The sequence below is a fragment of the Orbicella franksi genome, chromosome 3 (genome assembly GCF_964199315.1).
Source record: "Orbicella franksi chromosome 3, jaOrbFran1.1, whole genome shotgun sequence".
NCBI classification, from domain to species: domain Eukaryota; kingdom Metazoa; phylum Cnidaria; class Anthozoa; order Scleractinia; family Merulinidae; genus Orbicella; species Orbicella franksi.
Window position 1 is genome coordinate 28,602,618 of NC_138147.1, and position 17,796 is coordinate 28,620,413.

At 40.2% G+C, this 17,796-nt stretch overlaps 2 protein-coding genes across 3 annotated transcripts in view; both read left to right on the forward strand.

Annotated features, from left to right (window-relative positions):
- Positions 1 to 8,199: 8,199 nt before the first annotated feature.
- On the forward strand, positions 8,200 to 9,360 carry LOC145481802 (dolichyl-diphosphooligosaccharide--protein glycosyltransferase 48 kDa subunit-like). The gene is made up of 2 exons (XM_081460341.1): positions 8,200 to 8,489; positions 9,177 to 9,360. Exons 1-2 carry the CDS (start codon positions 8,327 to 8,329, stop codon positions 9,290 to 9,292), a joined length of 279 nt encoding a protein of 92 aa, XP_081316467.1. The 5' UTR covers positions 8,200 to 8,326; the 3' UTR covers positions 9,293 to 9,360.
- A 4,027-nt stretch (positions 9,361 to 13,387) lies between these two features.
- The window catches only part of LOC145481803 (AP-2 complex subunit mu-like), an 8,999-nt gene continuing 4,590 nt past the window's right edge, over positions 13,388 to 17,796 (forward strand). The window contains exons 1-6 of one of the 2 annotated variants that reach the window (XM_081460342.1): positions 13,388 to 13,480; positions 13,962 to 14,038; positions 14,849 to 14,983; positions 15,621 to 15,718; positions 16,651 to 16,762; positions 17,314 to 17,796. The exon at positions 17,314 to 17,796 is cut by the window's right edge and continues 4,590 nt beyond it. In XM_081460342.1, coding sequence (XP_081316468.1) covers positions 14,921 to 14,983; positions 15,621 to 15,718; positions 16,651 to 16,762; positions 17,314 to 17,448 — 408 coding nt within the window. In that variant the 5' untranslated portion in view covers positions 13,388 to 13,480; positions 13,962 to 14,038; positions 14,849 to 14,920 and the 3' untranslated portion in view covers positions 17,449 to 17,796. Of the gene's footprint in view, positions 13,481 to 13,961; positions 14,039 to 14,429; positions 14,984 to 15,620; positions 15,719 to 16,650; positions 16,763 to 17,313 lie in introns of those variants that run through there. The other variant, XM_081460343.1, reaches the window with a different exon arrangement.

The following is a 17,796-nucleotide window of genomic DNA, read 5'->3' on the forward strand; positions in this document are numbered from 1 at the left end:
CCTCAAACAGTTGTATCAGTGAGAGGCGACGACGACATTTTCGAAAACTTTGTGCATTTGCGCGCCTCTTCGCCATGACGTCATAATGGCCATGATCATAGGGTCAGTCAAATCTGACGTGTTCACCTCTCCGTCCTGATTTAGGCACAACCGACAGGTCTCAAAAACCGCTGATTGGCTGGGGACTTTTTTTAAAGACGCGTGCGTAGAACGTTGACCGCTGACTTACTGCGGGGATTGGAAGCGCGATCGAGTGGCCATTGAACGGTAGTTTGTGTGAACTGCGCTTGATTGTGCTCTTTTCACCACAAGTTGGTGCTTTTTCCTTGGCCAGTTTGTCAGTATACTTGCACTTTTATCAATGGTTATTTATGAAGAAAGACTGGGTTGTCGAGGATGAGCATAAAATCAATGGATTGCAGTTGATGTTTGCCGACAACGACGATGTTAGCCTGCGCTTGGAGGAGCACAGCAAATTCGGCGCGAAATTCTGCTACATCCTTGCATTGGTTTCTGTTTGGGATTTGTATATAATGGAAGGATCTCTGGTGGATTCGTTTCCTTTTAAATTCTACCCTGGTCCCAGAGGTTTTTCTTCATTTTTCTTTTCGCGAAGCGGCGAGAAAGAAAAACCTCGTTTTTCTTTCTCGCCGCTTCGCGACTCGTGTTTTCACCACTTCGCGGCTCTCTCGTAGCTCTCTCGTGCGGAGAAAAATCAAGAAAAATCTCTGGGACCAGGGTATGTAAATTCAGAAGCGCTCCGCAAATTTTGCTTGCTTTGATGTCATCAACCTTTTTCCTGTAATCGATCATCGAACTTGTCATCCCCTCGATTGTCTGACTCTCTATTTGAGCTTTCTTCTGGTTCATCGTCGTCTTCATCTCCACTGTTTTTGTTTTCTTCAAGCTGAGCTGTCATTGGCATACACCTCAGCTCATACAGTAAAAGTCAAGAATAAGAAATTGGTAAGCAGAATTCTGTATACATACAGTTAAGAAGGTCATTAATAACTTACATTGTGCAACTTTCAAAAATAACAGTTCATTATATTATGTCCACTTCACAATACATGTTTGTGATGTTTCCACCTTCCAATAAAATTCCATACCAGTGGCCATAGCACCTGACCATGCAATGTCTTCATTACTTAAGAATTTGAAAACGGAAAAAAACCAGGAGATTCTTAACCATAATTATTTTGACAATTTTTTTTGAAGTTTTTCTTGAGTTAATTTCAACAATTTACCACAGGTTGAATGATTCTGTTACAGTTTTGAGGCAATTTATTGCTTCTAAAGCCTCCTCTTTTGAAAATTTGATTTTCCTACACAGTTACAAAACTAGCTACCTTCTAAAATTAGAGTGAAGGATTTCAATCTTTTTCCCTGTGAAAACTTCAAGGTGGTTCTGAAAATTGTGTGCCATACCTTAGCAGCACAAACCATTTCATGTCCTATGTCTTCCTAAATTCTTAAAGCACACTGCATTTTTTACAAACATAGATTACTTTCATTCCTTAAAACTTTTTTCAGCATTTGACCAGTTGAACTCTTTGAATTGCAGAGGGAGATGTTGAAGGAAGTTTTGGCAGTGATAATTTCCTCTTTCAACGGATACAACACCAAGGAGATGCTGAACGTCAATAGCCCCTTGCCAAGGGCGGACTGTGCCACCCTCCATGGTCACGTGAACATTACGGTGACTCTTAGTGATATCATCTCCCAAATCAACTACTTCCATTTTGTTGTGACTTTGTACATCCACAACTGCAGTGCACATATGCCAAGTGGTACTTGCTACGGAACTTGTGGACCAGATAGTGCTTGGCATGCAAAAAAATGTCTTCCTGGATGAAGAGCGTGAACTTTCTATTCTGCAAATTTTGGGTGAAACACTGTACATTTCTGCTCTCGGAGTATACAGTAACACTGAAACTTCTATCATAACTCTTATTGGTATTACCTCCTTGTATTAATGCAAAGTAGACTCATCTTCTGTCTACGATCATTGATTGGACAATAATTTTGTTATGATCCACAACAAATTTTTCTGTTTTCTAAGTTGGGCACAGAGTGGAAATACCAAAAAATTGCTGGCTCAGACTAACTAATTTAATTCCAGTTGATGATTATTAGCGACATGTGATCTCACGTTTATTGCCTCCCTTATTAAACAAATTTTGTTTTTGTACTCTTGTCTTCTTGTCTGTCGACCAAGGTCTTTTCATAGTTAAGTAATGGCTGTGGGTGGCGGCTGAACCCAAGAACCATGTACGCATCAGTGAACTGTGACTGGCTCCTTTCATTTTGAGATTTGAGCCATTTGCCCTCTGGATTGGAGAGTTTTTCTAGCAGGCACACAAACACAAAAAGATGTTATGCCAGATGTCCCTGATAAAATGCAAAGTAAACATTTTGTCTCTGAACTACTGTAGATACATGTATTTTGCAAGTGACCAAACAGTCCAGCAGAATGCTGATCACAGAAAGCTTCCATTTCAGTCAGATCATAGAGGTGTTTACCACCCTTGTGTATAGTGCTTCAGCTTGGTCAGTGCTCTGTGAAACTGCTGAACATGTTTGCCAAATTCTGGTTCTGCTACAAATATTCACAACATTTTAAAGGAGCTCAGTCACGGTTTGCACATATTAAAAAATTTAGCCTCAATTTTTCAAATTCGTTGTTTGTAATCCATGTTAATCTGCTCCATCCTTAGCCATCCTTGTTCCTTTATGGTTTATCATTGTCTTTGGTGTTTTTCTATCTTATTAAACTGTTATTTTCAGGTTTCCTACCATTTAAAGGTAATTTTGAATGTGGCCAAAATAACTCAAAATACCATGACTGAGCTCCTTTAATTTCTACCGGTATTAACAGTTGAGTGCAGTCAAGGATAATATTATCTTGATACCTTCATTAAACATGGGTTGGCACTTCAGCCCTTTTGTTGTTTATTAGCACTGATGCATGCTCAAATATAATTAAAATTTGTAATGAGCCTTGACTACAGAGTGATGGTTGACTCTAGGGGGAAAGGTTTATAATGATCCCATTCTCAAACTGCAGCTTCTTTTGGATTTTGCAAAAACTGACTTATTGGTCTGTTTTCAATTTCAAATAAGAAATTAAATTTACATGTTTGGTCACAATTTTTTTTTTCACTTGAATGGAATGGTTGGGGCGGAGACTGGTGATGCACAACTTGCCAGTCAAAATAGGGTTATAGTTACTTTGTGTTTTCTCCAGTAACTTTGCACTGACTTGTTCAAGCTCCTCAACTACATTGTGTATGCTTTCATGTTGTAATCTGGCGACATTTAAGTTAGCATTCTGCTGAATGATTTAAAAGGTCTGATGTAATTATTTTGATGCTATACCTGTATACCTGTGGGGAAACGAAATTTGATAATGATTGGTATTTTTTCTTACAGACATTTTCATTGAATGATACATTTTTTTCTGACATTCAGATTCATGAAGTAATTTTTTTTTCACTTTAAATCCTAAATATTGTTTTTTGGGTTTTATATTCCAGCAATACTTGGATCACACATTGACCCAGGAGTGCTTTATAAATCTGGCTCTCTGTTTTTATTAAAAATCAATAAGTTGAGTCTTTTAGGTTGAGTAGTGTCAACTAGTAGAGCATTTTCTGTATGTTAAACTTTTGGTACTGATGCTGGAAAGCCCTTTTTAGGGATGCTCCGTAAAGTAAACACAGGTATTGTATGGTGCAAGATAATTTTTCTTTATTGCTTCAAAAACAAAAGAAACCATTACAATGCCCTGATCAGAAGCCAGTGAAGTGCTTATGCTACCAACCTTGCATCCTACTACAGTGTACGATTATTTTTAATTCTGAGAAGTAAGCTTGAATATAAGCTTATGTACCTACCTATTTCGGCGAAATATAATGTTTGCTGCAAACTATTCGCTCCTGTGCGTCTGCTTGAATTAATTTAAGCTTAAGTGTTTGTTGCAAATGCTCGGGTTTAAAGAAAGCTAAATCGCTGTGGTCTAGGCTCTCGAACACTGTAATGTTAGGGGTACTTTAGTCAGCCTCCCTGATCAGGTGTCACCAGCGGAACTTTGCGGAAAGCAACAAGTTGTCTCGTTTAATATTTTTCCGTGAATTTTCATTTGGCCGAAAGAACAGAAAAAATACCCTCCCCTAATTCATTTCATTAACAGCGATCTGATCGAGTAATCCTTTTCTTTACCGCCTCGAAGGGCCCGTTGTCCCTTGGCGCATATTATTGATTTCCACAAAAAGTACAACAAGATCTAAGAGAAATCCAGTTGCTTGTTTTGAGTTAGGTAAGCTACATTTTTCAAAGTGGATGCACCTTGAAATGGCGGGAAAAATTCGACAGCTAACCGTGACGCTGAGAAGAAAGACTACAACTCCATCTTGATATTCTAAACAAATCCTATTTTATTTTACATGAACAAAGAGAAGCGTGCAATACACTACAATAGAGCATTGATTAAATGATGGGAATTACAATCTTGATGGTATTTAACACGAAAGGAACGCCTAATGAGAAAACAACTTGTCTCTACTCACAGAGTCACTTTTTGCATCCGCTCGGACGAGGTCTTGCCGTCAGATTGCCATTAATCCAGCCATTATTCATCGTTAAAGAGCTTCACTGAGCTGCTCCTTTCGGTTTACAACCATATAATGCCTTTGGGAAGTGTTTTCTCAAAACCATGGAAACGAAAAAAAAGTAATTTTTGATATTTCCTTGCGGAAGAAACAACGATAACGTAGTCCAAATCTCAAGCTTAACAAACACTGGGCCGTCTTAACAAACGAGAAAATCAGAGTCCAGTTTCTCTTCCACCAGTAGCGAACGTTAACACAAGGGGGAACCAGGTAAGGGTGAATATTCTGTAGAAAATGACCGCCGATCTCACTAAACACAATGCCAAGGCAAACTAGAAACGTCGAAGGCGTAATTCAACCGATTATGGAAGTTTGAATAAATGTATGAGCAGCCTGATGAAAGGCTGAATTAGGTGGCGAAATCCTATTCGTCGTCCGCCATTTTGAAATATTTGAAGGCGGGAACTGAGTGCGCATGCTCAGCGGTTTTTGAGACCTGTCGGCACAACCCTCTCGAGAGGGGAAAATCCGCTGAGTGCAGGCGCAGGGCTACGTGAAGGGCGACCCAGCGGGCGACCCATGAACACAGCGGTCAAACGTCTGCGCATGTGCGAGCTATGGGGCAACTAAGGCGGCCAAAATATTTTCATAACCTTGTTCTTTTCGTGGGTCATTGGCATCCTATAAATGACATTGTCCTCGTTATTTATATATTTGTTTGTGTTTTAGCTTGTACAACGAGAGCTAACAGAAATAAGAGTTAAAAATTGTTCTACCTTCTGCTTGTTGCAGGTCTTTCCTTTCCGCGGTATGTATTTTCCGTGCTTCTTGAATTTTTTGTCCGCCTCGACTTTGCATTTAGTGCACCAGTTTGTCCAAGGTTTGTAGTTTGGAAAAGATTTTCCCACCTGGTCAAACACCTGGTACAGGCGGTTTGGGATCAGTATTTTGGCCAGCTATGCCCCCATGACGATGGACATGAACATCGTTTGTCATTTCGATTCATCTCGTTCCTGTGCTTCAGACAAATCCAGGATCCGGACGGAATCCTCCTAGTCCTTGCCAAGATTTTTCCAGCTCGTCTGAGCGAAGCCGAATCACTGCTATTATCTTTTTCTTCTCCATTTTTTCCTTCTTTTAAACACCGCTTGTCGTCCGTTTCCGGCGTCACGCATCGTGTGATTAATAAAAACAAACAAATGTATACTACGTCGTCGGCTCGTAGCATGACACTGGTTTTCAAGACTTACAAACTTTTTTGGTAAAGCTTAAAACAAAATGGTAAATCAACAGAATACCGGTAACTTAATTAACTTTGTACCTGAAAAGTCTTAAGTTTTCCTTTTACCTACTTTCTTTTCCTTTTACAGATTTCTATGAACTTTTCAATTTTTTTTCGTAAATTTTGCGTGACACCGGTTGTATTCCGTGTTTTCCTTTAAATTTTTGCGCGGGAAATTGGCGCGCGGCTGCCAAAAATGTACCCATTTGCGCATGCCCGACGTTTGACCGCTGTGTTCCCAACATGGGACGATTTGTGTAACGAACGTTCGAAAAGATCTAGATAGAAAAAAGTCGTGGGGGAGGGGGAAGGGGAAGCCTCTTAAGGGGGTATGGTACCCTAGAATATGGCGATGTTCATGAAAAATTCAATTTCTTGGAAATACAAGACTTAAGACCCTTGAGGACTTGTCAGAAACATTTTGAAACGATCTTGCCGAATGTCCTTCCAGATGAGTGTGAAATTTAAGGAAAGTACACAGTGGTATAAGTTTTTTCACGGGGCAACGGCCATAGCAACGACTGTTTACTATAAGAACGTGACCAAAAATATAGATTATTTTTAACTTATATGAACGAAACTATTCAGAAAAAACTTTTAAGACATGCACAACTCGATTGGTATAACTATTTGTGAAAAGCTTTGCCTCGAATTGCCATCACAGGCTCATTCATTTCCCTTATGACAAGGAATATTTCCCGCAACTGCGGTAACTTTTTACAAAATAGAACAACCATTGTACCCCCTCCCCCGAGATCCAATCTGCACTCCCCCCCCCCACTATTTGTGGCTCGTTAAATGCTTAATACTTCTTGTAAGAAACTTAAAGTGCATTTTTCTCAAAAGTTTACTTTTGTACCGACTGACTTCGCGCCAACATTTCTACTTTGCAAGGTTTTTAAGTAGAATTTCTGAAACTTGGGCTCATCAAAGACCAATAGTGTCGTGATGATATAAACCAAAAACATCGTAACATTTTAAGGTCTGTCACGTGACATGAGATGATTTGTCCGCTGGGTGTGGTAAAAAAAAAAGGTTATTTCCAAATAAAGCTGTAAAAAGCACTGAAAATAAGAGTTAACTGTCAAAACTTAGGTTCATATCACAGAACAAAACAGAAACTTACATGATATGCTTATTTGACAGTCAATTCTTGTTTTGAAAAAGAGCAGGAAGTGTTGGCGTCAATACTATAAAACACTCTTCAAAAGGCTGTGGCTGGTTTCCATAGCAACCATTTGGAGTAAAACTCTAAAAATTTAATTTCTCTTCTTGAGTGCAATAGCACACAATTGATCTTTCTTCACCATATTTAAACAAACTTTTTGATCCATATTGAGGGTACCATACCACCTTAAGTTCCCCTGAAATCTGCCCATGAATTAAGGCTCAATTTTCCTTTTCATTATCACATCACCTAGACTGCGAGCGGTCTATTTCGTCCTCGAAAATCCATGGGGAAGAACGCAAAACAAGTAAGCGCCAGCGTGACTCATGACTGTGAGCGTGACGTGCAAGCAACGATGCCGCGAGCCGCTAGTTGCGCGGACATCGGAAGACGGCTGCTAGCGGCTCGTGGCATCCCGCCATTCGTCGCTTGCACGTCACGCTCACAGTTACGCTCGCACGTTTACTTGTTTTGCGTTCTTTCCCACGGTTTTCGGTATGGCATGCGTGGGGCCGCACACACGAGGAATGTGTTCAATACAGAAAAACCCTTTCTCTCTTCTTCTCACACGTGGATTTATTTGGTGCATATAATTCAGCCCAATAGCCCTTTAAGTTTAATGCTTAGCTTTTTTTATTTGCATTACAATGTAATCCAACGCGAATGCCGTGCAAGTTGGTTGAGGTTTTTGTGATATCCGGAATGATCAAGGTCGAGGCAAGTGAAGCCGATAACACTAACCGAGACCTTGATTATTTCGGATGTCACAAAAACTGAATCTAATAATTGTTTTAAAGAAAATAACGACAAACGCATTATCGCACCGAACACAGTTTATTTTCGACAAGCTATGTTCTTACTTCGCTGTCCGCGAACTTGACATTGCTCTTGGAAATCATGCATGGCGCGCGCAACCTACAGATTATTCACTAATCTGCTAGCAGATTAGTGAATAATCTGTAGGTTACACTGTTTCCCAGAATTAATTGTAGGTTTTTTTTTAGCCAATGAGAAGACAGATGGTGACTGCAATGTATGATAATTTTAATTAATTACAGCGTCCTAATAAATAACTGAGGAGCTCCGCTTTTAGGCTTGGTTAAATCTATATATTAGATATACCTCCATGCGTACGCCAGCTATTTTGAAAAGGGGAGAAGACCCTGGGGATGACGTTGGCGAGATGCCTTCTGGGAACTGGGAACTAGTAAGCCCTCTCACATCAAAACGAGGCTACTCTCCACACCTTCCCTTATTTCTCCCATCATGGCACTATCGAAGGACACGTGTTGTCTTTGGTTGTTCATCTCCACTTTCACTGTTTTTCTCGCTCTCTTTCAGCTGACTGAAGCAGGCGGAAAAACTCTCGTCCTTGTCGATAATGCCAACACGAAGGAAACGCATTCCATCTTTTTTAACTCTCTCAAAGGTAGGAATAAACTAACAAAGTAGCAGGTTTGGTCTAGAAACAATAGCTGTAAGTCTTCAGTCAGCAAGCACGGAAGGGGGAAATTAGTTCCAAGAAACTCTTTAAAAATGTATCATTTTTCAAACTTTTATTACCATTGATCTTGTTGTGGTATACACGATCCATGCATCTTGCGTAATTTCTTTTACAAACTGAGAATTGGTAGTAAAATCTACTGCTACTACTCGCCCAGCCAAAGAAACAACGGCCTTAAGTTATAAATATAATTTTTCTTTTGAAAAATCAAGAACAAAATAACGCAACCAAGTCCGATGGTGTGACCGTTGTTACAAGAAAACGATCAATAAGGTTATTGCTTTGTTTAAACAATGTTGTCGTGAAGTCCATTGAATTTTATTAATAGATTGTACTAATTTGGCTATATTTAAAACAGTTTATATAAACTGATCCTGGCTCAATATGTACATGTAGTACAAAAGCAGAGTTTTGTGGAATTTGATCGAGCTTTAACCCATGTTTTAAATCTATAATATTAATAATAGAAGTCCCTCTTCCCTCCCCCCCCCCCCCCCCGCTAACACTAAATCAAATGGCAGAGGCCCTGTGACACTGAAGTGTCTTGCCTAAGAAGATAATACGAGGCCTGCTGATTGGCTCAAACTTAGCTTTATTGTTTTCTTGTGTCAGAAAGGGGATTTGATCTGGTGTTCCGCTCTGCTGACGATTCAAGCCTTTCTCTGGTGAAATATGGAGAGTTTCTTTATCAGCATCTCATCATCTTTTCACCATCTGTTGAAGGTTAGTGTTCATGACCTCTCTTTCATAAGGGAGAAACACAGACGAGCCTTTAAGTATGCCTAGTGATAGAACAATTATGAAACTATACATTTTTAAGTGATGACGTATTGTGTGACGTCATCGCTTTATGCTGGCATGTATGCATTCCTTTGGATAGTGATTTCGCATAGTTTGTTGCGCTTATGTCCGTGCCCTTATGTCATGCACAATTTATCCCCCTGTGGAAGCGAAATGCACACTGGGAGTTCCTTCACTGCTTTCCTTTGCTGTTTGCAGGTTCAGCGGAGTGCTTTTAATTGTAGCTTTTAAAAGAAGATTTAGGGGTGGATTTTGGTTTAAACAGTATCAGATAATGTCGAGGAAAAGGTTGTTGTTATTCATCGTGGTAGATGCAATAATAAAGTGTATTATCGTTTGTCTCACGATGTAGTCACTTGAGATGTAGATCGCGACGTTTCGACTGCTTACTGCTAGTCTTCTTCAGGCGATAGGGTCGACTGATTGCACGGTATCATTTATATCACAAAGGTCGGCTGTGATTGGTGCATTTCGATCCTCCTATTGTTCCATTATTCCGGCGAGTAGCTGTTCCCTCAGTGGTCCGCTGTTGTACCGTTCTCCTGTTGCTGTGTTTCTTGATCGTGGGTATCCATGCTTCAGGAATTTCAATTCCACTATCCCTGTTGATGTTGTTAGGGTGAAGTCTTATGTGAATAGCTTCCTTGACCCTACGTGTGTACCAGTGAGGATCTCGATCAATAAACTTGACCTCATTCCAGATAGGATAGTGGCCGGTCTCGTGGGTGTGTTCAGAAACGGCGGAGGTCTGGGTTCGGGCGAGTCGTATATCCCTGTCGTGTTCTTTGATCCTCTCCTGCATAGATCTCCCTATTTCCCCGATGTAGACTTTGCCGCACTCACAGGGAATCCTGTAGACTACACCATCTTGTTTAGCCGGGTTGACGGTGTCCTTTGGTCGCACTAAGTGTGACCGAAGTGTCGTGTCAGACTTAAAGACGGTGCGAATGCCTTGTTGTTCTAGGCAGCGGCGGAGAGACTCCGAAACTCCTTGGACATAAGGTAAAACGGCGGTGGATTTAAATTCCGCGACAGGCTGTCTTCTTGGGGTTGTTCGTGCCTTTGTGATCTTCTGTACAAAAGAGGAGGGATATCCGTTAGAAACAAGTACAGATGACAGATGTTTCTTCTCTCCAGCGATTACTGATGGTTTGGTGATGAGATGTTTAGCCCGGTCGTACAGACACTTCACAATACCGCGCTTTACTGAACGAGGGTGGTGTGAATCATACGCTAAGTACTGATCAGTATGTGTTGGTTTCCTGTAGACACTGGTGGTAAGGCGGCCATCAGGTTCTCTGTAAACTGACGTGTCGAGAAAGGCGATCTTGTCGTTGTTCTCGATCTCCATGGTGAAACGGATTGATGGTTGTTGACTGTTCAGGTGTTGCAGGAAGACGTCAACTCTATCCCGATCCAGGATGGTGAAAGTATCATCTACGTAGCGTTTCCAGATCTTAGGCTTGCAAGGTGCGGACTCTATTGCTTGTTCTTCAAATATCTCCATGTAGAGATTAGCAATAACCGCGGATACAGGGCTCCCCATGGCTGTGCCGTCTCGTTGTTCGTAAATCGATCCGTTGTACTGGAAGTACGTAGATCTTAATACGAAATTCAAGAGGTCCGTGATTTGAACTGGTGTAAGTGTCGTGCGGTCAGCCAGGCCTGCGTCGTTCTCCATTTTTTGTAGCGCGACTTGTACGGCGCCCCTCGATCGGTACGTTGGTAAACAGTGACTCTACGTTGAAAGACACCATGATCTCGTGGTCCTGGATCTCTTCACTGGCGATGGTGGAGGCGAAGTCAGTTGAGTTCTTCACTGTGAAGTTCGAGTTACCTGCAAGAGGAGATAATACGTTAGCCAAGAAAGCAGACAGGTCGTATGCAAAGGTGTTGACACACGACACAATTGGCCTAAGCGGTGTGTCGGCCTTGTGGATCTTCGGCAAACCATAGATCCTAGGTGGTTGTTTGTGTCGAGGTCTGATCTTATTATAAACCGCCTCTGATATGTGTCCACTCCGTTTCAGGGTTAGCAGCTTCTCAGATAGCTTCCGGGTCAAGCGGTCTGTCGGATCTTTGTTGAGCAGCTGGTACGGTCCGGAATCAATTAGCGCTGACATTTTTGCGTGGTATGTGTCAGCGTCCAGGATTACGCACGAACAACCCAAGAAGAGAGCCTGTCGCGGAATTTAAATCCACCGCCGTTTTACCTTATGTCCAAGGAGTTTCGGAGTCTCTCCGCCGCTGCCTAGAACAACAAGGCATTCGCACCGTCTTTAAGTCCGACACGACACTTCGGTCACACTTAATTAGTGTGACCAAAGGACACTGTCAACCCGGCTAAACAAGATGGTGTAGTCTACAGGATTCCCTGTGAGTGCGGGAAAGTCTACATCGGGGAAACAGGGCGATCTATGCAGGAGAGGATCAAAGAACACGACAGGGATATACGACTCGCCCGAACCCAGACCTCCGCCGTTTCTGAACACACCCACGAGACCGGCCACTATCCTATCTGGAATGAGGCCAAGTTTATTGATCGAGATCCTCACTGGTACACACGTAGGGTCAAGGAAGCTATTCACATAAGACTTCACCCTAACAACATCAACAGGGATAGTGGAATTGAAATTCCTGAAGCATGGATACCCACGATCAAGAAACACAACAACAGGAGAACGGTACAACAGCGGACCACTGAGGGAACAGCTACTCGCCGGAATAATGGAACAATAGGAGGATCGAAATGCACCAATCACAGCCGACCTTTGTGATATAAATGATACCGTGCAATCAGTCGACCCTATCGCCTGAAGAAGACTAGCAGTAAGCAGTCGAAACGTCGCGATCTACATCTCAAGTGACTACATCGTGAGACAAACGATAATACACTTTATTATAGTATCAGATAAATTTGCATTCACGGGCAAACTCGTAATAAGACCATATTCTCCATACATACAAGTCTAGATAGACAAGTAAGTCGCACAGGTGATAGGTGAAGGCTTTGCGGCTTTCCTTTGCTGTTTGTAGGATCAGCAGACTCAGTTTTTAATCGATATGACAAGTTACAGTTAAAACAACAAATTAATTTCCGGTGAGGTGATTAGTGTTGCCAAATATTTGTAAAGATAATAAGGTGTTGATTTCAGAGAGAGTAACGTTCCTTTGCGGGTTTCCTTTCTTTTGCTGTTTGTAGGATCAGCGGAGTGCTTTTAATTTCAGCTTTTAAATGAAGATTTGGGGGTTGATTTTGGTTTATACAGTGTCGGATAAATTTGCGCTCACTGGCAAACTCGTAATAAGAACATATCGTCCATACATACATATTTAGATAGACAAGTAAGTCGCACACGCGATAGCTGAAGGGTCTACATAAAATTTACGGATTGGTAGCACAGTTGTACTTTTGCCAGTCTTGAAGTGAATTGAATGAGCATTGTATGAGCACTGAAATATACAGTTTACAGTAGTGATAATGAAGTCAGGGTACGATTCATGATTTGCAGTTTTCAGTTTTTTACGAAGTTTTGGAAATGTGCTGTTTTATATTTCTGTCAACAAAAGAGTGGTTGTGATTAAACAATCGATAATCGTTTTGTCAGGGTAAAGGCAATACGAATGTTCATTGATGACAAGTATACCGTTAACAACAAATTAATTTTCTGTGAGGTAATTAGCTTTGCCAGATATCTTTAAAGATAATAAGGTGTTGATTTCAGAGAGAAGAACTTTTCAGCGGAGTGCTTTTTATTTGGGTTGGTACATTTCGTTGACCCCTAGAACATGGACTAATAAGATGAACCTGGTACATGAACAACATGAACATGAACCATTGATCCACAAAAGAAGTTAGTGTTACAAGCGTTATTTTATAAGCTAGAGTTAAATGCAGGTAAAAACACAGTAACCGTTAAACACATTCTTTTGAGATTCATTTTCAGATTACAGAGTAATAGTGTAACTATATACTTTTATTTGAACTGTTGCTAATCATTGCCTAACAAACTGTAAAGACCACGCAAGTTTTTCAACAATTTGCTCAACATCTCTTCTATAGAAATACAACAAGCAAGTCAGGAATTGCTATTGATGACTGCACATTCCGCCAGGTTTGTAAATTATCTTTTATACTCTTCATCTTACAATAAGTGTACCTCAGATGAACTGTAAGTGGTGACGAGAAAGGGTCTATACGACACCAGAATGGATAAGCCAGTTTTAAAATGTTATATTTCATTGCTTGTCATGCTTGGAAATTAGAGCAAAACCTTCCTGAGTGGTTTTATTAAGGACCCGGTACAGGGTATGTTGACTGGCTTTGAAAACAATTTTGCCCTCCTGGTCTGACCATCTAGAGGAAAGTTTTTCTTATAAAAAAGATTAAGTTCAAAACGTTTTGCCTGCCTATGAAAACCAGTTCCCCTCCTGCTAAAAAGGTTAATGAAATGCCTGCTTCCTCAACTTCCAAGTTTGACAGAAGTTGAAGAAAATGTCTGATTAATCTTTAAAACAATTGTTCATCTCTTGTACCTGTATTTCCTTGTTGGTAGAGATGAAAATCTTTTCAAACCCTCTTTTGTCTGTTTGCAGTGTGTTAAGCTCAGCAAATTTGAGACGGAGCGTGCAATTAGTTTTATACCACCTGATGGAGAGTTTGAGCTAATGAGGTAAGGAGATGTAATTCCTTGACATATCATTGCTTCTTTTGCAACCTGTATGCAATGATACAATGTATGTAATGTGTCTTGCCCCATTCTTGTCCTGAGAAGCTGTGTAGCTTACAGTTCTTGTTAACACTACGTCTAGAGAATTTGAACTTATGCTCTGTTGAAGAGACTCGAGGAGCACGTTGAGTATTGAGTGATCGAACAAGGTTCGACAAGAAAAATAAATAAGAATACAAAAATTGTGAAGAAGAGCCAAGCGACAATAAAAATACAGGACAGAATATAAAGAATTACAAATGTTTCCTGACTGTAGAGATGACAGTGAAGCTAGGTAGAGTATAGATTCCGCAACAGTATTAACTTGAAGCTAGAGAAAACATTGACAAGATTGGCGTGCTAGGAAACCGTAACATTTGAATAGTCCTAATTTGCATTAGATAAATGGCAAGCTAAAATAAAAATTCGCACGTGGAATCTTACAAGCTGTGATCCATTTGCTCAGAATCATGTATACACAGATCAGATTTGAATAACAGGCTTCCAAATTGGAACCTGCCAGAGCTTGAGACGTTTTAATCCTTGATGCTTACCTGAAGGATTTTGGCCTTGACTTATGGGACAAGAATGGGCTTGTCAAAGAAGACAAGAACCCAACAAAACGACCCTGGCAAGACTGTACTTTCAATAATAATTATTGGGCAATAATTATTATTGCCCAATCTCAAACCCAAACTAAAAACCATCATTAATAATGTTAGACTACCAGTTAGGTTAAATTAACGCAGGTATTGATTAATTTCTTCCCTCCAGATACCGCACCACTAAGGACATAAGTCTCCCATTTAGAGTTATTCCTTAGTGAGAGAAGTAGGAAGGTCACGAATGGAAGTAAAAGTAGTCATCAAGTCTAACTTCAAACAGTCAATACTGGGTCAGAAAATAGAGGTAAGAAACAAGACGGATACCTAATTTGTTTTGCCCAGATTTAAGCGAGAGAACCTTGTGGTTAGAGTCCAATGCATTAGTGTTCCATTTAGCATAATTTTATTAATTCTGTAGTTACATAAGGGATAAGTTTTGGGATAGAAATGTGGTGGTTTTTTTGTCTTTTGTTGTTCTTTGTTCTGTGGCAAATTGTCTGCATGCGAGGCCTCACGTGAATGGCTCAATACCCTTTGAGAGAACAACAGAAACAATGCTAAAACAATAATGGCTGCTACATTGTGAAGACAAATAGAATTACAAACTTACATGAGAGGAGCTGCTCTTCCAAACTGTCATATTTTTTCCCCTTATCTGTGTTAATTTTTTAAAGAAAATTATGCAGACTTGAGCCTTGTACTGTACTGTTTATTACTTGTGGGGTAGTGGCTTAATAGATGACATTGGTTTTTCCCAGTCTAAATGAGTTATCATAATTAAATGATCATTATTTTAGATTACTCATTGAAGCACTCAGTACAAAATGTACATGTAAATGCTTATTGGGGTTTGGGAGTCAAACATTGGCATGTACCCATAAGTCACATTGGGTGGAACTTTGTAAAATGGATGTTGACATGACAACTGAATTGATTGACAGGTGAAGATTCCTACCCCACCCACTACAGCAGGTGTTCAAGTGGTTTGTATGAAGGGAAAAGCAAAGTATAAGGCCAGTGAAAATGCAATTCTTTGGAAGTAAGTAGTCTCTGTGCTGCATCTTAACTGATTGAACCTGTTATGTTTGTTGGTAGAAACGTATTACAGACAATCAATTTGTGGACTTGGGATCTTGTTGTCTTGGGTATAAAGTCATCCACTCTCTGTCCTTGATAGCACTGAGTTCAATAAGCTTCCATAACTTGCACTTGTAAAACAGCCAGTGTCTCTGTCTTCTATCAGCTGTTCTGCTTATTCGTACTCAGGGTTCTCACTGAGTGCCAGCCGCCAGCTAAAAGAGCAGCTACTTCAATTTCTAATCTTGCCTACTTTTTGTTATGAAATAATAGTATGTAAGTTGTAAAGAGTAATTTATAGAAAACACAGGTTTTTTGCAAAGTGAATGAACCCTGACTGTGTTTGTCTCAGGACAGTCTAGGCTGTAGCTAGAGATGGGACATTGGGGTGGGGGGTGTACATTTTTAATTACACTAGCGCTTTAGGATAAAAATTGAGGAAAATCTTTGTAATGCCTTGATATTCTTGGTGTTTTTAACTTTTCCAAAATTGATTTTTTTTTAGGAAATATCTTCAAGAGAATGCATAAAATAGCATTACATAGCCTGTAAATTTCAAACTTTTCTGTGGAAGCATACTCTCAGACCTCCTTAGAGGCTTGTCCATTCAGCACTCGAATCAGTGTCAGCTGTCTTTCATGAATCTAGCCCTCTACTCCCTAAATGAATGAGATTCAGAATCCTGCATATTATTTCTTTCAGCATTTGTTCATATAGCCTTTACATGATGTAATTTGCTTAACTGTCTAATTACTGTTAAAAATAATTTGTAACTGTTTTAAGGGAGTATTTCCATCAAGTGCTTGTTTGAATTGTCGTAATGTTTTGTTTTGTTTTTTTTTTTTACCTTCCCTGGCCTCTGCTCATGAAGATTGTTGTCTCCGTATGTTGCAGGATAAAGAGAATGCGTGGTATGAAAGAGTCTCAGATCAGTGCCGAGATTGATCTGATGGCTACCAAAGACAACAAGAAATGGGCCAGGCCTCCAATATCCCTGAACTTTGAGGTAATAATAATACCTATCAACGGCACAAGTTACTCTTCGATAACAATGCTTCTATCCAGATCACATGGACTGCAGTACTGACTGTAAAAAAAACCTTTCCATACAACCACCTAGCTTTAATGCAAGGGAGACCAAGGGTAGTCAGTGGGGCAAGAGAAAGTAGAAAGAGCAATGAGAAGTGTCTTCTTTGCCGATTTTGTCCTCGTTGTTTTGGCGTTCCGTAGCTCCGCAAACTGCTCTAGGTTTCCAAGGATTTAATGCAAGTAATGACCACTTTGGAAGGCCCAACGTTGGTTGTTTGTTTACCCTGGTCTTAAATAGGCAAAAACCAAAACCTTGTTTGGGATGAAGCTAAAAAAAGGAATTGACATAGCCGTCGAGACAACGTGGGTTCAGCCTATCACTTTCATTACAAGCATTTCCAACATTCAAACCACAAAGCTGTCAACCTGTCTTAACACTGCTTTGCCTTGACACAATGCTTGTAACAACTCTCGAGAGAAAGCACATGTATTAAGGACACTGATTTGTTATCGTGTTGTTATTTTCAGGTTCCATTTGCATGTTCTGGGTTGAAGGTTCGGTACCTGAAGGTGTTCGAGCCTAAACTGAACTACAGTGACCATGACACCATCAAGTGGGTGCGCTATATATCAAGATCAGGCCTGTACGAGACAAGATGCTGAAGCTTTATCAATCTAACAATGTAGTTCCATTCATATTCTATTTTATCCATTTCTGGTAATTCACTGCCTTGTCTTTATGAAGGTTTACTATGGGCCAACATCGCAAATTCAAGTCAGTTTTCAACATCCTCAGTTTAAGGAAAATGCTACATTTGAGACTTCATGATTAGTCCTGAGGAGAACAGTTAGTGTTATTTTCTCTGCCTCAGGAAACACTGAGATTCTTGAGAGACAAAGTTAACTGGTTTCCTTAAGGACCAATTATTAATTGACTTGTTATATAGCACAACGAAGACATAGAAAATTAAATTTCACGTGTAACAGAGGGGGTAACAGTGTATTGTTACT